General features: G+C 39.1%; 2 protein-coding genes across 18 annotated transcripts in view; one reads left to right on the plus strand and one right to left on the minus strand.

Annotated features, from left to right (window-relative positions):
• Window positions 1-4,089, minus strand: part of LOC133622370 (probable G-protein coupled receptor 34) — a 12,051-nt gene extending 7,962 nt beyond the window's left edge. The window contains exons 1-2 of one of the 2 annotated variants that reach the window (XM_061985020.1): window positions 4,004-4,089; window positions 3,861-3,939 (exon numbers count right to left, since the gene is read on the minus strand). In XM_061985020.1, coding sequence (XP_061841004.1) covers window positions 3,861-3,876 — 16 coding nt within the window. In that variant the 5' untranslated portion in view covers window positions 3,877-3,939; window positions 4,004-4,089. The remainder of the gene's footprint in view (window positions 1-3,860; window positions 3,940-4,003) is intronic. The other variant, XM_061985021.1, reaches the window with a different exon arrangement.
• LOC133622371 (peripheral plasma membrane protein CASK-like) overlaps window positions 1-26,500 on the plus strand; it is a 111,892-nt gene that overhangs the window by 47,349 nt on the left and 38,043 nt on the right. For all 16 annotated transcript variants that reach the window (XM_061985025.1, XM_061985029.1, XM_061985027.1 and 13 more), the window contains exons 6-10: window positions 12,982-13,084; window positions 13,192-13,367; window positions 19,272-19,394; window positions 19,465-19,548; window positions 19,671-19,770. In XM_061985025.1, coding sequence (XP_061841009.1) covers window positions 12,982-13,084; window positions 13,192-13,367; window positions 19,272-19,394; window positions 19,465-19,548; window positions 19,671-19,770 — 586 coding nt within the window. The remainder of the gene's footprint in view (window positions 1-12,981; window positions 13,085-13,191; window positions 13,368-19,271; window positions 19,395-19,464; window positions 19,549-19,670; window positions 19,771-26,500) is intronic.

The raw sequence follows: 26,500 nt of genomic DNA on the forward strand, positions 1-26,500 counted from the left end.
TTCATTATGATGGGGGTGAGTGCCACGGGGCAATAACCGTTGAGGGAGGAGATTGTGGGTTTTTTAAGCACTGGAATGATTGTGGCCGTCTTAAAACATGATGGTACCACAGCCAGGGTCAGCGAGGTGTTGAAGATGTCTGTGAGAACCCCAGCCAGCTGGTCTGCACATCCCTTAAGCACCTTTCCCGGAATGTCATCAGGTCCTGCTGCTTTCCGGGGGTTCACTCTCCTCAGGGTTTTCCAGACATCCGCTGTGTCCAGGTTGAGCGGCTGCTCATCAGGGTGAGGGATGGATTTCCTCGCCTGAGTGGTGTTAAGTGCCTCAAACCTTGCAAAGTGGTTGTTTAGGTCATTAAGGAAGCTGATGCTGTTGTCACAGGGACAGGGGGCAGCTTTATAGTCCGTGATGATCTGTTTGCCCTGCCACATTCGTCTAGTGTTCGTGGGGTTTTCGAAGAAGTCCTGCACTTTCTGACTGTGAGCACGCTTTGCAACCCTAATGGCACGGTTCAGGTTAGCTCTGGCTGTTTTAAGTGCTACCATGTCGCCAGATTTAAAAGCCTTGTTCTGAGCCTTCAGCATTGCACGTACCTCACTGTTCATCCAGGGTTTCTCGTTGGCCCGTGTGGGGATGTTCTTGATCTCACTAACATCCTCCATGCATTTCTCAATGTATGCGGACACATACTCTGCTTACTCCTCCACACATGTGTGATGATTGTCCCAGTCTGTGCTTTCGAAGCAGTCTTGTAATGCTTCCATTGCTCTCTCTGGCCAGGTCCTCACCTGCTTCACTGTTGCTTGCTTTCTGTTCAGCAGGGGCTTGTATGCAGGAATTAGCATCACAGATAGATGGTCTGAGGAGCCGAGGTGGGGGCGGGGAGCAGCTTTAAACGCGTGTTTAATATTGCTGTGCACCATGTCCAGCGTGCGTCTGCCCCTGGTTGCAAAATTCACATATTGATGGAAATGGGGGAACACAATTTTCGTGTTAGGTTGATTAAAGTCCCCTGCCACGATAAAAACTCCCTCTGGATGTGTAGATTGCAGTACATTGATGGAGCAGTACAAAGCATTCAAAGTTTATTTGGTATTAGCACTGGGAGGAATGTACACTGCTGTGAAGATCATAGCACTGAATTCCCGGGGTAAATAAAATGGCCTGCATTTTATAGTTAATATTTCCACATCGCGTGGCGCAGTGGGAGAGTGGCCTTGCGCAACCCGAGGGTCCCTGGTTCAATCCCCACCTAGTACCAACCTCGTCATGTCCGTTGTGTCCTGAGTAAGACACTTCACCCTTGCTCCTGATGGCTGCTGGTTAGCGCCTTGCATGGCAGCTCCCGCCATCAGTGTGTGAATGTGTGTGAATGGGTAAATGTGGAAGTAGTGTCAAAGCGCTTTGAGTACCTTGAAGGTAGAAAAGCGCTATACAAGTACAACCCATTTATCATTTATTTATTTACATCGGGAGAGCAGTGACATGAGACTATCTTCCCATTGTTGCACCAGTTGTTGTTGATGTATATGCAAACACCACCGCCTCTAGATTTACCAGTGAGAGTGCTGCTCCTGTCCGACCGAAACATAGTCAGCCCCTCGATGCTAACTGCCTCGTCCGGAACAGATGGTTTCAGCCACGTTTCTGTGAGAAATATGGCGCAGCAGTCCCTCATCTCCCGTCTTGCATATACAAACCCCATTTCCATATGAGTTGGGAAATTGTGTTAGATGTAAATATAAACGGAATACAATGATTTGCAAATCATTTTCAACCCATATTCAATTGAATGCACTACAAAGACAAGATATTTGATGTTCAAACTCATAAACTTTATTTTTTTTTGCAAATAATAATTAACTTAGAATTTAATGGCTGCAACACGTGCCAAAGTAGTTGGGAATGGGCATGTTCACCACTGTGTTACATCAGCTTTTCTTTTAACAACACTCAATAAACGATTGGGAACTGAGGAAACTAATTGTTGAAGCTTTGGAAGTGGAATTCTTTCCCATTCTTGTTTTATGTAGACCTTCAGTCGTTCAACAGTACGGGGTCTCCGCTGTCGTATTTTACGCTTCATAATGCGCCACACATTTTCGATGGGAGACAGGTCTGGACTGCAGGCGAGCCAGGAAAGTACCCGCACTCTTTTTTTACGAAGCCACGCTGTTGTAACACGTGCTGAATGTGGCTTGGCATTGTCTTGCTGAAATAAGCAGGGGCGTCCATGAAAAAGACGGCGCTTAGATGGCAGCATATGTTGTTCCAAAACCTGTATGTACCTTTCAGCATTAATGGTGCCTTCACAGATGTGTAAGTTACCCATGCCTTGGGCACTAATGCACCCCCATACCATCACAGATGCTGGCCTTTGAACTTTGCGTTGATAACAGTCTGGATGGTTCGTTTCCCCTTTAGTCCGGATGACACGATATCAAATATTTCCAAAAACCATTTGAAATGTGGACTCGTCAGACCACAGAACACTTTTCCACTTTGCATGAGTCCATCTTAGATGATCTCAGGCCCAGAGAAGCAGGCGGCGTTTCTGGATGTTGTTGATAAATGGCTTTCGCTTTGCATAGTAGAGTTTTAACTTGCACTTACAGATGTAGCGACAAACTGTATTTAGTGACAGTGGTTTTCTGAAGTGTTCCTGAGCCCATGTGGTGATATCCTTTAGAGATTGATGTCGGTTTTTGATACAGTGCCGTCTGAGGGATCGAAGGTCACAGTCATTCAATGTTGGTTTCCGGCCATGCCGCTTACGTGGAGTGATTTCTCCAGATTCTCTGAACATTTTGATGATATTATGGACCGTAGATGTTGAAATCCCTAAATTCTTGCAATTGCACTTTGAGAAACGTTGTTCTTAAACTGTTTGACTATTTGCTCACACAGTTGTGGACAAAGGGGAGTACCTCGCCCCATCCTTTCTTGTGAAAGACTGAGCATTTTTTGGGAAGCTGTTTTTATACCCAATCATGGCACCCACCTGTTCCCAATTAGCCTGCACACCTGTGGGATGTTCCAAATAAGTGTTTGATGAGCATTCCTCAACTTTATCAGTATTTATTGCCACTTTTCCCAACTACTTTGGCACGTGTTGTTGGCATCAAATTCTAAAGTTAATGATTATTTGCAAAAAAAAAAATGTTTATCAGTTTGAACATCAAATATGTTGTCTTTGTAGCACATTCAACTGAATATGGGTTGAAAATTATTTGCAAATCATTGTATTCCGTTTATATTTACATCTAACAAAATTTCCCAACTCATATGGAAACGGGGTTTGTAAATCCAACTTCAGGTAGTTCACTCCTCAAGCAGCCCAATAAATAGCGCCATAAAAAAAACTACTTTGACAATACGACTCCAAGTTCTCATTTGACACAGTCACATACCAGGGCATTATTGCTAGAATTTTGAAACCAAAATATTACTATTTCTACTGTTAAAGCCCACATTTTTAGAACTTAATTATTTCTAATCCAGATCTAAACTAAACATTTTTTAAGTTATATTATTAGTGTTCAAACGTCTTAAAACCCTTGCGACTTCTTATCTACCCGCCTATGATACGAAGCTAAGATGTGGATTTTTGTTCAGATAATTTAACATATATTGATTGACCTGCATTTATCTTTATTGTACAAAATGTTTCAGAGTGGCCCCCACATCTTTAAATTGTTCTGTATGTGGCACTCACTGGAAAATATTTGTGGACACCTTTGGTCTCGGTTGAATGTAAGAGTTCACTCAACTGTACTTGGTGTGGATTACATGTCATAAAATATAACAGTTGCACGAGACCAGCTACATAATCATTAGTTTTGTATTAAAGGAACACTTACCATCAATGTTTTGCATACACTGGGAAATACCAGAGCTGGGTGCGAGCCTTGTTGTCCAGTGTGCTTTCCTTCATCAAACCTTAAAAAAAAGAAAAAGTGTGTTGAACGGTGGTGGTGAGGAATCTAAAACGTTTCTCATGCACTTTCTGTTGCTGTGTGGACCTTTCACTTCAATCGTTCAGTGTCCCAGTGAGTTCTGTACTTGTCACACTTGTCTGAGTCCGTTTAGTTCCCCCTTGCCACTTTGACTGAAGCCCCTCCTCTATTCTCTCTCTCTCCTTCTCTCTCTGCCCCCCTAACTGGTAACAAACAACCTGTGTAAAATCTGTCTAAATGGCAACATGCCCTCCTTATATAAAGCTGAAAGTCTGCACATAAAAATATTTTGACTGTTTGATTTCAAATGCATTGTAAATATTTATTTCAGACATGTTACAAAAAAAAGAAACCCAAAACAAAGCAACAACAACAATGAGCACTAAGAGAAAATAGTAAAAGAAAACAAAAACATAGTTATGCTTCGAACATGTTTACAGTTTCACATTCTAACCTGTCCTAAAAGGAGTAGGAAGAAGCAGAGCTTATTTACGGTAATCTTACCCCTTTCCTGTCTGAAAATAATTTCTAACACAATTGTTCACTCCTTTTTCGATCTTTTAAACACAACAACAACAATGAATGGATGAATACATAAATATAAATACAGTTCCTATGAATAGGTAGTTAATGTACTTAATGGTCCACACAATTCACTGAATATGTGATAGATCAGTGGTTCTTAACCTGGGTTCGATCGAACCGTAAGGTTTCGGTGAGTCGGCCTCAGGAGTTCGGCGGAGCCTCCGCCGCGGAGGTCAAGACACACCCGACTCATCGTGTAAATAAAAACTTCTCCCTATCGGCGTATTATGGATACCCCCAAACAATGTTCCCTCTAATTTTCCATCTGATTTGCAGGTGTGCCATTTGTTGTGAGTTCATGCACTGTGTCGGTTTTGTTCTTTGAACAAGGTGATGTTCATGCACGGTTCATTTTGTGCACCAGTAAAAAAACATAACTGTCTTAAATTTGAAAAACAAAACAAAAAAAAAACATTTTTTTTTTACTAAAGAAGGGTTTGAAACTTGTGGGGTTTGGTACCTCCAACAAGGTTAAGAACCACTGTGATAGATTATGTAACTGCACTTTTTTGGGGAATTTTGCATATTGTTCACAATCATTGACGACGGATTGATTTTTTTAATGCATTTTGTTCAAAAGTCCGCTTACTATGGAGCCAATCGGAGCCGTTCAATTCACCTCCATTAGGGTTTTATATACAGGATGTAAGTATATACTGTATGTCATGTAGTAACGGGCACATTTATAATAACATTTAATATTAACATATTTTGGTAATTTTAAGCATATGCGGCACATTAATTTAAAAAATCAACACATTAGTGTTTTGGTTTTTTTCCTCATCACTGATTATTGCTCACTGCAGACTTTACAAGAGCCAACAAACATAATAAAACATCACTTACTGTACAATGTCTGCTATCATTCGGATGCCGACTGCTAGGATGTTCATAAATTCCCTTTTAGATGAAGAATGATTTATAATCCTCGCAAAGGGGGCACACTGTTTACTATCTATTGCCTAGGTAATCTCCTCCGTTATTTCAATTAATGCCATCGATTAATGGCTCTGTATCTGTATTGGTTGTCTACAAGTATTCCACTTTTGTTTATTTTGTCCAATCTGTTGTTAAATAATTTTTCAATGATTTTGGAAAAATGTTGAATTAGAGAATGAGGCTTATTGTTTGTATTTATTTTGGTCTCCAGTCTTATAAATTGGTAAAACTTTTGCAATTTGCAATTTATTTGGGGATTTACCTGTTTAAAATGAAAGGTTGCTGATGTACATTAAAGGTTCCGAAATATCTTTAATACCGATAACCTTTTTTATGGTTTCCATGTTAATTCCGTCAAAATTAGTTGAGGTACATTTCTTTACAATTTTGGTTATATCCTCTTTTGTCATGTTAGCAAGGAACATCGAGCATGAATTTCTGTCTATATTATCATTCAAGTCCTAAAATGAGACTTCTTCTGAAATCTTTTAACTTTCTACATCACTAAAATTGATAATGTATGTTGCTGGATGTATACTTTTGACCCAGCAGATTTGGTCACATTTTCAGTAGACCCATAATAAATTCACAAAAGAACCAAACTTAATGAATGTTTTTTGTGACCAACAAGTATGTGCTCCAATCACTCTATCACAAAAAAATAAGAGTTAAAGAAATTATTGGAAACTCAAGACAGCCATGACATTATGCCTTTCACAAGTGTATGTAAACTTTTGACTGTGACTATATATGTGTGTATATATATATATATATATATATATATATATATATATATGCAAAACCCAAAACCAGTGAATTGGCACGTTGTGTAAGTTGTAAATAAAAACAGAATACAATGACTCGCAAATCCCAACCTATATTCAGTGGAATAGACTGCAAAGACAAAATACTTAACGTTTGGACTGGAAAACTTTATTTTTTGCAAATATTGGCTCATTTGGAATTTGATGCATGCAACGTGTTTCAAAAAAGTTGGCACAAGTGGCAAAAAAGACTGAGAAAGTTGAGGAACGCTCAACAAACATTTATTTGGAACATCCCACAGGTGAACAGGCTAATTGGGACCCGGTGGGTGCTATGATTGGTTATTAAAGCAGCTTCCATGAAATGCTCAGTCATTCACAAACACGGATGGGGCGAGGGTCACCACTTTGTGAACAAATGCATGAGCAAATTGTCCAACAGTTTAAGAACAACATTTCTCAACCAGCTATTGCAAGGAATTTAAGGATTTCACCATATACGGTCCGTAATATCATCAAAAGGTTCCGAGAATCTGGAGAAATCACTGCACATAAACGATGATATTACGGAGCTTGGATCCCTCAGGTGGTACTTCATCAAAAAGCGACATCAGTGTGTAAAGGATATCGCCAGAAAACCACTGTCAGTAACTACAGTTTGTCGCTACATCTGTTAGTGCAAGTTAAAACTCTACTATGCAAAGCGAAAGCCATTTATCAACAACACCCAGAAACGCCGCAGGCTTCGCTGGGCCCGAGCTCATCTAAGATGGACTGATGCAAAGTGGAAAAGTGTTCTGTAGTCGGACGAGTCCACATTTCAAATTGTTTTTGGAAACTGTGGACGTCGTGTCCTCCGGACCTAAGAGGAAAAGAACCATCCGGACTGTTATAGGTGCAAAGTTCAAAAGCCAGCATCTGTGATGGTATGGGGGTGCATTAGTGCCCAAGACATGGGTAACTTACACATCTGTGAAGGCACCATTAATGCTGAAAGGTACATACAGGTTTTGGAACAACATATGTTGCCATCCATGGACGCTCCTGCTTATTTCAACAAGACAATGCCAAGCCACGAGTTACAACAGTGCGGCTTCATAGTAAAAGAGTGCAGGTACTAGACTGGCCTGCATGTAGTCCAGACCTGTCTCCCATTGAAAATGTGTGGCGCAATAAGAAGCCTAAAATACCACAACAGAAATTTTGTTACATAAGCTCATGGTAGTGCAGGATAAAAAAGCAATAAGGTGCATATATAAATGAATAAGTTACTGTACAGATAAATATATTGCACTTTTCCACATGCATCCACGTTTATGGATGTATGTTATATTGTCTTTTTTATTCCAGCGAGTTAATCCATTTTGGGGGGAGTTGAGGGGATAATTTAATTATGATGCGTTCAAGAGTCTTACGGCCGGAGGGAAGAAGCTGTTACAGAACCTGGAGGTTCTGCTTCGGAGGCTGCGGAACCTCTTTCTGGGGTCTAGCATTGAAAACAGTCCTTGGTGGTGGTGGGAGGAGTCTTTGCAGATTTTCTGAGCCCTGGTCAAGGAGCGGCCTTTTGCGATCTCCTGGATAGGAGGAAGAGGAGTCCTGATGATCTTTTCCGCCGTCCTCACCACTCTCTGGAGAGACTTCCAGTCTGAGGCATTGCAGGCTCCAGTCCAGACAGAGATGCTGTTGGTCAGCAGGCTCTCTATATAGTGCCTCTGTAGAATGTGGTGAGAATGGGGGGAAGGGAGCTGTGCTCTTTTCATCCGACGCAAAAAGTGCATGCGCTGCTGAGCTCTTTTTACAAGAGCTCCGGTGTGTAGGGACCAGATTATATTGTCAGTTATCTGCACCCCCAGGAACTTGGTGCTGCTTACTATCTCCACCGCTGTGCCGTCAATGAAGAGTGGAGCGTGGCTGGATTGGTGCTTCCTGAAGTCAATGATGATCTCCTTGGTCTTGTCGACATTCAGGACCAGGTTGTTGGTTCTGCACCAGTCAACTAGATGTTTCACCTCCTCCCTGTAGTCCATGTCGTTGTTGTCACGGATGAGGCCCACTACTGTCGTGTTGTCCGCATACTTCACAATGTGGTTGGTAGTGGACCTAGCGCAGCAGTCATGAGTCATCAACGTGAACAGCAGTGGACTCAGGACGCAGCCATGGGGGGAGCCGGTGCTCAGGGAGATGGCACTGGAGGTGTTGTCGCCCACTCTCACAGACTGGGGTCTGTCTGTGAGGAAGTCAAACAGTCAGTTGCATAGGGGGGTACTGAATCCAAGGGGGGCCAGTTTGCTAACCAAGTGCTGCGGGATGATGGTGTTGAATGGTGAGCTGAAGTCCAGAAACAACATCCGCACGTGTGTGTCCTTTCCTTCCAGATGTTCTAAGCTCAGGTGGAGTGCAGAGGAGATGGCGTCCTCTGTGGAGCGGTTAGGGCGATAAGCAAACTGGTATGGGTCGAATGTGGGGGGAAGTCTGGAGACAATGTATTCCTTTACCAGCATTTTGAAGCATTTCATTATGATGGGAGTGAGTGCAACAGGGCGGTAATCATTGAGGGAGGAAATTGTGTTTTTTTTTGGCACTGAATGATTGTGGCCGTCTTAAAGCTTGATGGTACCACAGCCTGGGTCAGCGAGATGTTGAAGATGTCTGTGAGAACCCCAGCCAGCTGGTCTGCACATCCCTTAAGCACCTTCCCGGAATGTCATCAGGTCCCGGTGCTGTCCGGGGGTTCACTCTCCTCAGGGTTTTCCGGACATCCGCTATGACCAAGTTGAGCGGCTGCTCATCAGGGCGATGGATGGATTTCCTCGCCTGAGTGGTGTTAAGTGCCTCAAACCTTGCAAAGTAGTTGTTAAGGTCATCTAGGAAGCTGATACTGTTGTCACAGGGACAGGGGGCAACTTTATAGTCCGTGATGACCTGGATGCCCTGCCACATTTGTCTAGTGTCTGTGGGGTTCTCGAAGAAGTCCTGCACTTTCTGACTGTGAGCACGCTTTGCAACCTTAATGGTACGGTTCAGGTTAGCTCTGGCTGTTTTTAATGCCACCATGTCGCCAGACTTAAAAGCCTTGTTCCAAGCCTTCAGCATTGCACGTACCTCACTGCTAATTGTCTATTCAATTGAATATAAGTTGAAAAGGATTTGCAAATCATTGTATTCTATTTTTATTTACGAATTACACAACGTGCCAACTTCACTGGTTTTGGGCTTTGTGTATATATATACTGTGTGTGTGTGTATGTGTGTGTGTGTGTGTGTGTGTGTGTGTATATATATATATATATATATATATATATATATATATATATATATATATATATATATATATATATATACTCACACATATGTATATATATATTAGGGCTGGGCGATATATCGCGGGTTTGTCTCTGTGCGATATAGAAAATTACTATATCGTGATATTTGAGTATACGTTCTCACGCAGTTGCTTTTAGCTGCGGGCATTACACTGCAGGCTCTTCCCACTCTTTCTTGTTTCTCCTTCTTACAGAGACTTAAAACAAGCGCACCTTCTTACATACGTCACATACAACGTTATACGCCCTCGCGCAGCAGAGAGGTAGCGGAATGGTAACATTAGCTGTGATGCTAACGGAGTGGTAATACGAGAGAAAGAAGGTGCGAATCTGGTAACAAATGAAGGAAGAATGAATTCCAAAGAAAAACAGCACGGGGTCCATCGTCTGGCGGTGGTTTGGCTTCAAGCGGGAATATGTCGAACATACAACTGTAATATGGAAAGTATGTGGCAAAAGCGTACAAAATGTAGCAGCTCTAGTAATGTAGCATCATTTGAAAAGTCACCCGCTAGAGAATGAAGAGTGCTTGAAACTCTGCATGTCAACATCTCCGTTTGGTGCCACATCAACAAAATGCCGAAACAACCATTTCCACATCAACACCATATGAAAAAAATTGTCAACAACAGAAGGAGATAACGTCCACAGGAACCTACCACATAGCGAAGGACATACACTATTTGATTTCCTATTATGCAGCTCATTTTTATTTGACACTTATTGAAATACCTTGACATCATGCACAAAAGTGCACTTTATTTGTTTTAAACTATTGTAGTGGCGTTCCGTACAGAAAGCACACTTTAATTTAGTGTTATTTTGATATGTCATCTTACTGACATCATGCACAAAAGTGCACTTTATTTGTTTTAAACTATTGTAGTGGCGTTCCGTACAAAAAGCACACTTTAATTTAGTGTTGTTTTGATATGTCATCTTATTGACATCATTCACAAAAGTGCACTAATAGCTTGTTTTAAAATGTCTCTGACAATCTTGCACTTTCTGTTTTGGAAATGACATGAATGTTTGTTAATAAATACAGTTTTGGTAAATTGACTTAGTTGTGCATGAAAGTTTAAAATGAGCATACATTAATGCAGTATGAACAAGAATGTTTTAATGTAGACACAGAATCATCATACTGGTGTGAATATATGCATCAAGTGTTCATTCAAGGCTATGGCAAAATATCGAGATATATATTGTGTATTGTGACATGGCCTAAAAATATTGAGATATTAATAAAAGGCCATATCGCCCAGCCCTAAATTCAAGGCTAAGGCAAAATATCGAGATATATATTGTGTATCGTGACGTGGCCTAAAAATATTGAGGTATTAATAAAAGGCCATATCGCCCATTCTTTATATATATATATATATATATATATATATATATATATATATATATATATATATATATATATATATGTGTATATATATATATATATATATATATATATATATATGTATGTATGTGTGGGAAAAAAATCACAAGACTATTTCATCTCTACAGGCCTGTTTCATGAGGGGGGGTTCCCTCAATCATCATCTCCTGATGATTGAGGGAACCCCCCCTCATGAAACAGGCCTGTAGAGATGAAATAGTCTTGTGATTTTTTTCCCACACATACATATATTGCGCTCTACTACGGTATCGAGCACTATTTTTTGGATAACCTTATTAAGACATATATATATATATATATATATATATATATATATATATATATATATATATATATTAGGGCTGCAATTAACGATTCATTTGATAATCGATTTATCTGTCGATTATTACTTTGATTATTCGATTAATAATCGGATAAAAGAGACAAACTACATTTCTATCCTTTCCAGTATTTTATTGAAAAAAAACCCAGCATACTAGCACCAAACTTATTTTGATTGTTTCTCAGCTGTTTGTACATGTTGCAGTTTATAAATAAACGTTTATTAAAAAATAAATAAATAAAATAAAATTAAATACCTCTCTACATGCGCATAGCATAGATCCAACAAATCGATAACTAAATTAATCACCAACTATTTTTATATTCGATTTTAATCGATTTAATCGATTAGTTGTTGCAGCCCTAATTTATATATATATATATATATATATATATATATATATATATATATATATATATATATATATATATATATATATATATATATATATATATATATATATATATATATATATATATATATACTTGCTCGCCCCGGTATAAAGTATTTGCTTGCCTAACAGAATTACTATTGCGACATCCAGTGGACTCATTTAAAACAGCAGTTTCTGTAGCACACTCGACTCATGTTACTATCTGGTTGAACATTTTGGGGTACATGTCGTCATTATTTAAGTATAGTATTGTTAAATGTACGCTGCAAAAAAGAGCTATCAAAATATAATGTAAAACAGGAGTTTTCAATATTTTTGACCTTGGCGCCCAACTTTTGTACTTCAGAGGTGCCCACTCAATTGTTAACACCCACTCAGTTTTCTTACTCTTGATTTAATCGTATTTGATAATTATAATATTTAACAACTTGAACAACAAGAACAACCTTGTCAAATTAATATGAAAACATCTGTAAATCCGAAAAAATATTATCAAGGCTTAGGTCAGGCTGATTACAATAGTAAATACTAATTAATAAATACTGTAAAAGAAGGGACTCTTAAAAACTGATGAAAAATAAATGTACATACAATTACACAAGTGTTTGTATACAAAATTGATAAAATAATAATATGTATGTTTCTTAACTAAACTGTCAATAAAATCAAAGTGCAAATGAAAATACAACTTCACCACTAAAGTCATAATTTTTGCGCTTAAGAAACTTCTATGACTTTAGTTCTAGACTTATTTTGTTTGATATTGTCAACACTGCCACAAGTGGTGGAAAAGTGTATTACAACTGAGTACCGCTGCGGCCCATACGGACCACAGCTGTTCAACATCTTTTTTGGAGGCGTTCGCGGCCCAACAATGGTTATGGTTAAGAAACACTGATGTAAAAAGACTTGATTTTAAGAAAGAAAATACTAAACACTAGTGAAATTAACTAGCTGCATGAGCAGATCATTTAACTTACAAAGACATCCCAAATTAAGATTTGTATATCTGGAAATTAGCACAAGTATTTTTTTTCCGAGAACAAATATTATTCAACTTGCAATTCCTAAACTAAACATCCCTGAGATAATCTCTTTAACCACGATTCTCTATGGGGGAAACCAAAATATTTTATTTGAATAGTTTTTTTCTCAATTTAAACATTTTAAACTAGAATAAAAAAAATATATAATTACTCATGCTAAAATATTAAACCTTGACAAGTGGCAAATAATTTACAGTGTAATTAATCCTGCGTCTCGTGTGTGTTTGTCCATATGTAGCCTCACTGTGTGCTGCTAGCCTCCAAGGAGAACTCTGCTCCCGTCAAGCTGGGAGGCTTTGGAGTAGCGATCCAGCTTGGAGAGTCAGGCCTGGTTGCTGGAGGTATATTGACATTGTAAACTAAGCATCCACCTGTGTGCTCTCTTCCTTCTTTGGCCTGTCACTCGCACAAATGCTTCTCTGAGCTCATATCAAGTTACTTTTTTCAGGTCGTGTTGGCACTCCCCACTTCATGGCTCCAGAAGTTGTCAAGCGAGAGCCATATGGCAAACCGGTGGACGTGTGGGGATGCGGGGTTATCCTCTTCATCCTTCTGTCGGGCTGCCTGCCTTTCTATGGCACGAAAGATCGCCTGTTTGAGGCCATCATTAAGGGCAAATACAAGGTAGGTATGTTATGCGGGCCCCTGATATCCTGATTGGACTCCATTAAGTAAGTTAATTTATCATTTAGAGCATGACTGTGAGAGTAGAGCACACTGACAATTGATGGTGGTGTTTATTTTCTCTGCATGACTAATCTGCAGCAGATGCAGTCACAGCAGGATGTCTAGTTTTTCTGTGAAGCCAGGCTGTGCCAACGTTACCCCTTTATCATTGTCACAATTCTCTCATTGGTTTCCAAACTTCCACCACTTCATTATTCTTCAGTGGCCACCAACAGAACCAGATCCACTAAAACTATTTTGTTACAGTCAGAAGTTAACACACACTCATCATGGGCATAAATGCTATTTTTAACCCCTTAATGGTTTTTTTTGTTTTGTTATTTTGTCTTTTGCGACTATGGCACAATTACACAATGGGCATCTTTAATAATTTTCAAATACAAAAAATTGGGTGCAAAAGTTAGAATCTAGTTATAGGGGCGTCCTGATCCGGTTTTGATATAGGTCCTCTATCATCATCATAAACACAAGTACAGGATTATATTGGCTTGCATCTGAAATCCCCGATTGGCTGTATGGTTATCGTTTGGATGTATTTGTTTCAAACACGTTTAGCAAGTCACATTAAGGAACATCATCTGGTTAAATTTGCAAATATCAACATATCTGGAAAGGAGTAGGAAGAAGCAAAGCTTTTATTGAATCCTACCCATTCTCTTAGTCTTTTACTGATTGTTCATTAACACAATAACTTGTACATTTTTACAGCTGCGCAAACACTTGAGGGTTGCTGGTTCAATTCCAGTTTCTGCCATCTTAGTCACTTCTGTTGTGTCCCTGGGCAAAACACTTCACCCACCTTGCTCCCACTGCCCCCCACCCACACTGGTATTAATGAGTTTACCACCAAATTTTCTTAAAGGGTAATTGCACTTTTTTTGGATTTTTTGCCTACCGTTCACAATCACGATGAAAGACATGACGACAGATGGATTTTTAAAAATGCATTCTAAATATTAAATAAATGCGATCATATTATCCCATTTAGATGATTAATCTCATAATCCTTGTGAAGAAATGTGGTGGGGGGTCGAGGGGGACCAAACGTCTTTTTGTGTCGTTCTTGCCAGTTCCGGGTCATAAATGGCTGTCAAATTGTCCCAACTTGTCAGAGTACCTGCTCAGCCATCTACTTTCCAAGTGAGATGATGATCTACAATAAACTTCCAAGGAGCAGGAATGATGTAAACATAGGGACACACGGTAGTGATGACGTCACCGCTATAAATAATTTGTTTGCATTAGCGCTTATAATAACAATATTACTAATACTTGGGAAACATTCAAGTCACAAAATGTAAATTGAGTATTGTCGGCGCTTTTTGAATGGTTATTAATTGTTTTTATTGGCGGAATAGACAACCTCCCATTGGCTCCACTGTAAGCTGACTTTTATTCCCGTTTATTTAATATTTTTAATAATATATTTAATATATTTTAAAAAATCCATCCGTCATGATAATAATGACTGTGAACGATCGGCAAAATTCCCAAAAAAGTGCAGTTCCCCTTTCAGCTTTCTCATTGTAAAGCGTGTTGAGACAGTTTTGATAGATTGCACAGGATTGGAGTATCTGGCATGCTGTTAACTGGTTTTCTAATTACCTTTCTGATAGAACACAATGTGTCCGGTTTGCTGGGTCTTCTTCATCATTCCTCCCTATGTTGAAGGGCGTACCACAGGGTTCAATATTAGGACCGCTGTTGTTCTCCATTTACGTGAACAATCTTTGTGATAAAATATCAGATGCCGCGTTCCATTTCTATGCAGATGATGCGGTCATATATTGTTCATCCCCCTCTGCAGTGCAAACCCTTGAACTCTTGCAGTCTGCTTTTGATATTGTTCAGTCCCAGCTGACCCAACTTAGGCTAGTGCTAAATGCAGACAAATCTAAGGTGATGTTATTCTCAAATGGCAAACGGCTGCCATTGAACATCCCGAAACTATTGACTGCTCATGGGGTCGAGCTTGAGTTGGTCTCAACATATAAGTTCTTCGGAATTATTATAGATGAGAGTTGTTCTTTTAAAGCACAAATAGAAAAGCTTGTGTCTAAACCTAAAATTAAATTGGGTTTTTAGAAATAAGTCTTGTTTTTCCCCAAAAGTTAGGAAACATCTGATCTCATCCACATTTATTCCTTTACTTGATTATGGAGACTTGCTTTTTATGAATGCACCTGGCACTTACTTGAAGAAACTAGACACTGTATATTACTGTGCCTTACGTTTTATTACTGGTTGTGGAAATCTTGTCCACCACTGTACTCTGTATGCAAAGGCAAACTGTTCATCTTTAACTGCCCGAAGACTTTCTCGATGGATAGTTTTTAATATATAAATGTCTTCTTGGACTTGTCCCCACCTATCTGTGTTCCTTTGTGTGTGGAGACTCCAGTCATTACAACCTACACTCACAGGAGAATGTCCACATGTTGGTTCCTAGAGCCAACACAGAACTTGGTAAAAAAAAAACTCCAGTTATTCTGCTCCCTGGTCATGGAATGACATCCAGAAAGATCTGAGGCTACCAGAATTGATTACTTTGGGGGAGTTTAAGTCCATTTTAAAAGATCGAGAAACCAGTTCTCTTGGGAAATGTACTTGCTTTTAAATTGAATTATATATTTAATCGTTTTAAATTATTTTGACCTGTTCTGGTATGACTGCTGTTGTTCTGTTGTATTGTCTTGTTGTAAATATTATTGTAACCTTGTTGTTGCCGCCCTCTTTGTCAGGTCGCTCTTGAAAAAGAGATGACTCAACGAGTCTTTACCTGGTTAAATAAAGGAAATTGATTGATTGATTGATTTGAAAATGTGCTATATAAATATCATTAATTTAATCAAGGTGTTGGGGAATTTTTTTTATAACTTGTTGGTGATAGTAAATGAATGTTATACATTACATACTATTGTAGAATCTGTTATTTTTGCTTGTCGTTGGCTTCAGATGGATCGAGTCTTTGAGTTGTATCTTTTATTTCCCTGTAGTCGAGATGATGTCACCTTCAGTTAGTATTTGTCCAGTTTTTGATGTCTTTAACGACAAGTACTGTACTTTGGGTTCACCCTGTCCTCCATGTAACCTGCTTCCTCAACTCGCGTGCCTTCTTGGCGACGTCAGCGTTGCGTTTTTGTCAGATCACTGATGTAGACGTTTTGTTCCCTTCAGTTTGACTTGGCTGCCTCAACAAAGCCACTTTGTTGTTTTTGTTGTTGAAATTTGAGGATGACAGGTGTGGCATTCTTCTTGCGAGACATTGTACTGTAGGTTTCTTCTCCAATCAAAGACGTTGACTGCAGAACGTTGGTCGCCTGTTGCAGTGTTGAAGCAGCAACATCTTGTCCTCCTCTTCTGTTATCAGCTGCTCCACCATTAGGCATATGTGTTATCTGAAGGCCAGTCATAATCACATTGGTCATGCGGACAGACTCTTATACTTCCTGAATCTGACACATCATTTGAGATATAGTTTGATCCTTCTCATCATTTCTTTAAAACCTTCACTGTCTCCTCTAGTCCAACTACTTATTTTCATCCATCCATTTGTTTGAGTGTTGTAGTATCATCATAAAGTGTAGCAGTATCTTTCCTCACTTCCTTAATGTTTTTGACAATTTTTTTATGTTCTTGTGCTGTCTATCAGGCCTAACTTTCATATTATGCAACATTCTTATTACTCCTTGGAGCAGACCTGGGCATTTCACGGCACGCGGGCCACATCCGGCCCTTTTTGCGTCCCTGTCCGGCCCGCATGAGGCCAATCATAAATTACAAAATACATTTTAAAAAGTATCTATGTCGAGTGTGCAATACAATGGTGCTGCTTTAGGGGCATTTCACGGCACGCGGGCCACATCCGGCCCTTTTTGCGTCCCTGTCCGGCCCGCATGAGGCCAATCATAAATTACAAAATACATTTTAAAAAGTATCTATGTCGAGTGTGCAATACAATGGTGCTGCTTTAGTTTTAAAAAGCGTTATTTGTATCACTTCCGTGTGGACGTATGCTCGTGCGCGATTGTGAGTGAATGTGAACAGCGGCAATCACAAATTACAAAATACACTTAAAAAAACATCTATGTCGTGCGTGCAATAAAACTGTGCTGCATTTATTTTGAAAAGTGTTATTTATGGACGTATGTCCGTGTGTAACCTGTGACTGAAGGTGCACAGCGACAAGTGATGCCCAGTTACCCCCGAGACGCTAAAAAGAGAAAAGTTGATGACGAAAGTCGTGTTTTCAACAAGACATGGACTGCCAAGTATTTCTTTACAGAAATTAAAGGTAAAGCCGTGTCCTTAATTTGTGGTACACAGGTTGCTGTGTTTAAAGAATATAAATTGAATCGCCACAACACGACGAAGCTCGAAGAAAAATGCCGGAATCTGTCTGATGAAGCGCGGGCAAGGGAGGCTGATGCGTTGATGGTAAAACTGCAAACCCAACAAGGACTTTTTGCCAAATTTCCCACCCCCAGATACAGATATGCAGCAGTCATGAAAAGTTTAGTCCTTTCTCACAAAATCGCCAGAAATAGTAAGGCGTTTTCTGACGGAGAGTTTATTAAGGAGTGTTTCAACTGAAGAACAGAGCGGCCGACTTTGACTGTTTTTCGCTGGCTTTGGATGAGAGCTGAGATGTACGTGACACCGCCCAGCTGCTCATCTTCTTACGTGGGATAACTGCAGACTTTCAAATCACGGAGTAGCTGGCAGCCATGCAGTCAATTAAAGAGACAACCACAGGTAATGACTTGTTCACATAGGTAAATGCGTGTTTGGACATGTTAGGACTGAAATGGGACAAGCTGGCAGGTGTGACAACCGATGGTTGTCCAAATCTGACGGGGAAAAATGTTGGACTTTTAAAGAGGATGCAGGATAAAATGACAGAAATTGACATTTTTGCATTGTATTATACATCAGGAAGTGTTGTGTAAGACAGTGTTAAAAATAAAACCATCAAAAGCAATCTGCTTTTGTATAAAGTTAAATTAAGTTAAATTAAATTATTATTATTATTTATCTTACGGTATATCAAAAATAATTTCAGCAAAATTTAATTGAAATATTGTCGATGCTCGGGTTGCTCATGCGGCCCCCGGTAAAAATTAATTGCCCACCCCTGCCTTGGAGGCTACCTGAGTCTGGACTCTCTTCCACATCCTTATCTACATTTGTGGCAGTAGAAGCCTTTTTGTGGTTAGCTTGCCTTGCTAATTCGGAGTTAGTTCCTCCCACGATATGGTGTTCAAGCTAGTGGTATCAGCAAACAAATCTGGAATTATGGTCAAAATCTGTGTTCGGGAATAGTACACAAATGGTCTAAAAACCTTGTCTCACTGCAAAACTCTTTCCATTCCCAGTGAGAGGGGCGTGGCAACTGAGTTAATACATGTGATCTGTATCTGCCGATCTCACTAATGGATGATCGGTGTCGGAATCCACAACATAACATCCTGATTGGAACATGTCTGGCGACGGTCAACGTCCAATGTGTGCTGTACACCAATTTATTTATGCTAACAAAGAGAAACTGCAGTCAATAAGTTAATACGTGAATTTAACCATAATTTTTACTTTGTGTAAATCCAAAACTAATTCAAACTTGTGCATTTAAAGTCACATTCCTGCTGAAAAGGACAGTTCAAATCAATCATTAGGCCTAACATCAATATCACAGTCATGCCCATGATGAGTGTATGTAAAGTTGTGACCAAAACTGCATGTACTCTATGTGAATTATACATTTACTGAAAACGATCTAATAAACTGCAGTTTATAGTTCTTAAGTAATCACTCTCCATTCTGGTTATCTGTGTGTGTGAACAGATGAACCCACGTCAATGGGCCCACATCTCGGAGAGCGCCAAAGACCTGGTGAGGCGTATGTTAATGCTTGACCCCGCAGAGAGGATCACTGTTTACGAGGCGCTCAACCATCCTTGGCTGAAGGCAAGATTGCACACTTCGCGACGCAGTTATGTAATGGGTGCACGCGCTAAAGTGGTCTGTTTTGGTGTAGGAAAGGGACAGGTACGCCTACAAGATCCACCTTCCCGAAACAGTGGAACAGCTGAGAAAATTCAATGCAAGGAGGAAGCTGAAGGTCAGCAACTTATTGAGAGTAGCCATCTTTGTAAATTATGTTGAATTTGATAAGTCTGGATGTGTCCTATCATCCTCACTCTTTCTTTACAAACTTTGCTGTCTCTAATCACTGTGTGCCAGGGTGCAGTGCTGGCTGCTGTATCAAGTCACAAGTTTAACTCTTACTATGGAGACCCTCCTGAGGAGCTACATGACTTTTCAGAAGACCCAACCTCTTCAGGTGAATGTCATAAAACTGATTTTGATCTTTTTTAGAGCACATAGATTTTCTTAGCCCAATGCATTGTTTTGAATGGGAACTGCACTTTTTTGGGGGAATTTTGCCCATCATTCACAATCATTATAAGAGACAAGAACACACGTCTTTGTTTTAGGATCTAAAGATGATAAAAAACGCTTTCAAAAAGCGGCTAATGGGAGTCACCGTTGTAACATTCAAAGCCTTTTAAAACAACTTCAAAACCCTCCATCAATGTTTTATATACAAACTGCAAATATATATATATATATATATATATATATATATATATATATATATATATGACAATATGTAATATGTTCAATATTTATCGTATTTTGGTCATTTTATGCAACACCAACTTCTTTCCTCAGCACATTTATTTCCGTTTCCATAGCAGCGCACTTCCGACTTCCGGCAACAAATGTGTGTTCCTACTTCCGAAAACAGACTTGTGTGTTGTAATTAGGCAGACTGGGACAAATTAGAAAAAATGAGGATTCACAAATGTATCTTTTTGAAGCTGAATATACGGACGATGAACTGCTGCTTATTGAAGCAAGCATGAAGAGAGAGTGAAACGTTGGAGCATACGGAAGTTGAGAGAGTGAGGCCGACATGACTTGCGAGTATAAATGAGGAACTTGGAGCCAATCTATGCGGACATATATGGCGTGCTTACCAAAATTCAACTTGAAAAAACTTCCCCGGCCAGCTGGACCAAACAGACAGCTGTCCATTGAGTGAGTCACTATAATATTGATCATGATACATGCAACACATCATGCTTGTTATTACAACTACATACAGTGTCTGTGTACAAAAAAAAGTCAAATAATACTTTACAGATACTGTAATATGATTGTTTTATGTTTTTTCAGTTAATACAGATTGGTGTCCTATCACATTGTGTTGTGCATGACAAACTCAAAAGTGATTCAGCTGCTGACGCAAAAGCTATGTTATTTTTGCCGTAGCTAGCTTACGGCTAATTTCGTAGTATGCCACCTGGAGACCATGTCTTACTACGCTAGATAAAATAGTTCCTTCGTGTTCGCTCTTTTACAATAAAAATTGTAAAAGAGCTTGGTTGTTAAACAGGTTCTAGAACGTAAATGAAGTATTGTTGGCATATTTTAGGTGTATTTTAGAGTGGTTTAGCGTCAGAATGGATTGCTCCCATTAGCTGTATTGTCAGCCATTAAGAACAAACCGGTTTTTACGAATGCAAAAAACCCCAAAAAGCTTTTTTCTTCTTGTCTCTCATTAGGATTGTGAACGATAGGCAAAAACAATGTAGTTCTTCTTTAAGCCAAGTAAAGTAAATTTTATTCATATTCACAATAAATGTCAGTAAATTGACAACTGTGCGCCTAATAAATGAAAGAAAACCAGGCAAGAATGACTTCAAGTCTTCAAGGACTTGGTAGATCAACCTGTCAATAGAGAGCAGTGGTGGCTGCTGGTCTTCCAAGTACGTAGTAGGGCAAGCTCATTTTCAGCTATTTTCCAAACACGACTACAGTCTCCAATAACAAATAAAAGATACAAAGATGCTAGATTTTACAAAGAAAATCACTTTGAGGCTTGTAAAATTCTCCACATCAACTTGGAGCAACATAATGAAACTTGAAAAATGATGTGGCAGTGATTTATATTGCAAGATCGGTGATAAACACATTTTGCTGTCAATCAAAGACGGATTTAATCTCAGAAAGATCATCCAATCGCCATCGTGGAAACTTGGCGTCAATGCCATCCAAGGCCAAGCCCACTTTTCATACACTTCCGGAGACGCTCCGCTTCTGATGGGCGGGACAAAGCTGACCATTTATCCAATGACTGTCTAGTTTAGCTGTAGTGGAACAACCCATTCTCTGCTCCCCCAATGAAGTCAATAGACGGTCAGCTTCAACACTATTAAATGCACTGTGACGCTACCACAATCAATGAGAAACAAGTTGTCAGCTGTCACGAAAGTTACTGATTTTAAAAAGTTAATGCATTATAGCACATATTTACAAGTATGTAAGTAAATATTTGACCACTTACTTGTTTTGACGTTTTAGGGGAAGGTAAACTTATCTTGCAGTCATCACTTCAAGAGAAGTCTTTAGCAAAGGACACTGATAGAGAACTAAATTAATCCACAAAGTAACAAAATCATGGACTAGTGTTTCAGCATCAGCCAGCGGCATGTTGCACAAGTGAAAGGCACTGTCCTTAACAGTTGTTGTATATGGGCTAGTGTTGCGCGTTGTAGACAATATAAATGATATAAATTTGGCAGCTTTCAATGCTATTGTCATATCATGTTAATGCATGTTGATGACACATTTTAGCATTGTCCTGCAAATTTGACAGTGATAAGGGAATAACGATCCTGAGCGCAATGTAGCGTCAGGGGTTTCCGAACTACGGCCCGACGTCATGAGTTTCATAAAAAATCTGGCCCGCCGGGTGTTATTTAAATTAATTTTAAATATCTGACTGCTTCTATTCTACTGCCTTTTTTATGGACAATGTGAGTAAATTAGGTCAATGATTGTAAATTGTACTTTGAAGTGAATATTGCACAGCATTTACTTATAGGACCCAATCCAAACAACCTTTCCTAGTCATGGTGCACTTTTTTTTTTTTACCAACACAAAAACAACAACACACATGTTCAAACATAACACAACTTGCTCACTGAACTTTGTGGCTATTATAAAAAAACATCCATGCACCAGAAAAAAAAAATCTAAATTACCGTATTTTTCGGAGTATAAGTCGCACCGAAGTATAAGTCGCACCTGCTGAAAATGTCTAATAAAGAAGGAAAAAAACATATATAAATCGCACTGGAGCCCGGCCAAACTATGAAAAAAACTGCGACTTATAGTCCAAAAAATACGGTACACCCTCTTAAACCCATTACAACACATGTTGGCAAAAATGCAAAACATACTCTTCACACCATGTTTGGCGCATTTTAGCTGCTTGATATTTCTAATTGATTACAATACTTTAAGAAGGTTGTCACGGAAGTAAACAAGGTAGGAGTCGAAGTTTCGCGTACACTACTATCCAGTTATTTTAATTATGAATTATATACCCTATTATAATATAATCTGTACACGAGTCAAAAAGTTTGGACATCCCTGGGCTAACGTCCCTCCACAGTGCAAAGTCACGTCCTCAAGGCAAAGTAGGTTCCTCACTAGCGAGATAGCGGCTAACTAATTCTCGCCTTCATGTCGGCAAATAAAGTATGTTTCTCATCACTGGAGGGCAGTGTATGGTGTAGGAGGATACAATGAGACAGGCTAACTGCTAAGCTAGATATCTAAACAGAAGTGGGAAATATCGACAGTTATGATACCATGTATAGTATTAGTATATTGTCACTACTACAATAATAAGATCAATATTTTCTATTATCCCAAAATTTGTTTTTGTTTTTGTTGTTTTTGTGATTATTTACACATCCAGCAAATAAGTCCCTGGACAGAGCATGGCTTTCAATCAGAGCCAAGAGCACCTTTTGCTTTTGTTTATGGTAGTTATTTTGCACTATTCAATTTATTTTGCTCAAAACATTACACGTAATTAAAGGGAATAAGTGAATAATTGAATTGATATTGTTACTCACGGTTACTAGTGGTATTACATGATCCCTCACTGCAAGGCTCCTTCCTGTGAAGACAAGTGTAAAGTCATCGAGAGACAGTATTTTGTTACACACCTCTGAGGTGCTAGGGGCCAAAGACACATTAGCAGTTTCATTGAAAATGAAGTGATCACAAGTTGTACTTAATTAAGGTCATTCCGTTTTGTTTCTTAAAGACACATTTGAAGTTTGTATAGATGATTGGTGTTATTTGAGACACTTGTGATTTAGGGATATATAAATAAACATTGATTGATTGATCAATAAGGTGTGTTTCATTTGCATATGAATTGAAATCAAGAGTATTTTCTAATCATACTGTCTAAGGCCGGAAGATTCAACTAATTTGTCGGGGGTCAAAATTTTCAGAATGCTAAGGACCGGGGTCTTATTTTGTACGTTGAGTAGAACCAGCGCATTACCTACTGTCGACATTGATTTTGGTCTATTTATGTTGTCAGAGTTACAGGAGTGCGCTGCTGTTTTTTAAGTACCAGCAGTGGAAAAACAATTTGACTTTAAATGCTTATTTGTTTTTCATTGTATCCATTAAACCATATCCAATTGTATTTACAATCCGCAAAGTGTGTTAAAACACTGTTTAATCATCACAAATTCAGTCATCCATTTTAAATATTGCGCTCTAAATACCTTCGGCTATTTTCGGGGACTGACATCACAGTAGTAACACTTCTGCACTCTGACAATGTTATCAGATCAGTCATATTGGAAATACGCTAAAATTTGAAAGAGATGTGGTGTTTATCATTCACAATCCTTATGTAAGACAAGAACACATATGTTTGGCCTTTTCTAATGCATTCTAAATCGTAAATAAATAGCCAACAAATGATTCAACAGATCGAGGGTCCTCCGTTGCGCTCATTATACTCTCTCTAAAAACATCCAGAAACCGCTAACAATACCCCATTTACATGTTGTCACCTCAAAATTAATTATTAATTATTTTAGCGGCGCATTGATAGCAGTGAGCTAATGCTAGCTTACGCTACTATTGTTGACACTGAGCCGACGGCTGCTTCTACTTCGTCTCGAACTTGCTAAAAGTAAATTCTAGATTATAATTCATGCAGCTCTCACCTGGTAGTAGACAAATGTGGTCATGGTCTGACAGGCTGGTTGACTTTGACATCCCCTGAGATGTCGAAATAGCATAGTTTCATCTGACATCACATGGACAAAGATAAGACAAAGATACAAAGATAAGACCTTCTGGAGGAAAGTTCTGTGGTCAGATGAAACAAAAATTGAGCTGTTTGGCCACAATACCCAGCAATATGTTTGGAGGAGAAAAAGTGAGGCCTTTAATCCAAGGAACACCATCCCTACCGTCAAGCATGGTGGTGGTAGTATTATGCTCTGGGCCTGTTTTGCTGCCAATGGAACTGGTGCTTTACAGAGAGTAAATGGAACAATGAAAAAGGAGGATTACCTCCAAATTCTTCAGAACAACCTAAAATCATCAGCCTGGAAGTTGGGTCTTGGGCGCAGTTGGGTGTTCCAACAGGACAAAGACCCCAAACACACGTCAAAAGTGGTAAAGGAATGACTAAATCAGGCTAGAATTAAGGTTTTAAAATGGCCTTCCCAAAGTCCTGACTTAAACGTGTGGACAATGCTGAAGAAACAAGTCCATGTCAGAAAACCAACAAATTTAGCTGAACTGCACCAATTTTATCAAGAGGTCTGGTCAAAAATTCAATCAGAAGTTTGCCAGAAGCTTGTGGATGGCTACCAAAAGCGCCTTATTGCAGTGAAACTTGCCAAGGGACATGTAACCAAATATTAACATTGCTGTGTGTATGCTTTTGACCCAGCAGATTTCGTCACATTTTCAGTAGACCCATAATAAATTCATAAAAGAACCAAACTTCATGAATGTTTTTTGTGACCAACAAGTATGTGCTCCAATCACTCTATAAAAAAAAATAAGAGTTGTAGAAATGATTGGAAACTCAAGACAGCCATGACATTATGTTCTTTACAAGTGTATGTAAACTTTTGATTGTGACTGTATATGATAATAGCTTCAATATAGAGGCAACTTGTTTTTCCTCTCTCCTGGTACTTTAAGGACCTTCCGGGAAAAAAAAAGCTAGTCAAAGATAATTTCTATGACCGCACTCTTGTGTTTTTAGGAATCTGTTGCAAAAATGTGAGTCGCACACAAGTTTTTCAAACTGAATTCGCGGGTTAACAGTTGAATAGCCCAAATGATGAATAAGTGAGGACCTAAAAGGAAACCTTGAGGAACACCACTAATATAACTAAATAAGTTGAACACATGGTTATGACTGCCCACAGCAACATCTTTGTTACAAAAATCACTTTATGGAAAAAAAATTAAGAAATGAACAGCCAAAAAGAAGAGGACTTAAAGGGGTGCCTTGAGGAACGCCTCAGTTATGTAAATCACAGGTTTGCACCAGAGTGTTGTATGTTTGCTAGCAAGGTTAGAATGTCAACGCTAATTCCTCTATACCAGTGGTGCCCAACCACCGGTCCGTGACGCATTTTCCACCGGGCTGCACAGGAACAATAATTAATTTATAAACTACCGCATTTTCTCTGACTTAACTTTGGCCTGTCCCACTGAACACACCAATAAGCTTGTTAATAGATGTATATTACAACTCCTTTGTTACAGTACATGGACAATGCACATTAATGGACATATAACATGTAAATGTGCCAGATTGTAGCCAAAGGCTAATTTGTATTGCTCATTTTTTTTTTGCTTTTTTTATCTCCCGCACGTAGAAAGCCCGTCTGTGAAAATAATGCATACATTAAACCGGTCCCTGCTGCAAAAAAGGTTGGGGAACCCTGCTCTATACAACAGGAGAATGCTCCTGCCTCCATGACTAACTTTTACGTGCACATAACTGATATTTACATACTCTACAAAACAGGTTAGAACTCAAGACACCAATCCAAAGCCAACAACATATTGTAATCTCTGTGACAAAATGTGGTCCATTGTGCCAAAGCCACAAAAAGCTCAAACAAGACCAGAATGGTTGTTTGTTTCAAAGAAA

Source organism: Nerophis lumbriciformis, linkage group LG23, assembly GCF_033978685.3.
Source record: "Nerophis lumbriciformis linkage group LG23, RoL_Nlum_v2.1, whole genome shotgun sequence".
NCBI classification, from domain to species: domain Eukaryota; kingdom Metazoa; phylum Chordata; class Actinopteri; order Syngnathiformes; family Syngnathidae; genus Nerophis; species Nerophis lumbriciformis.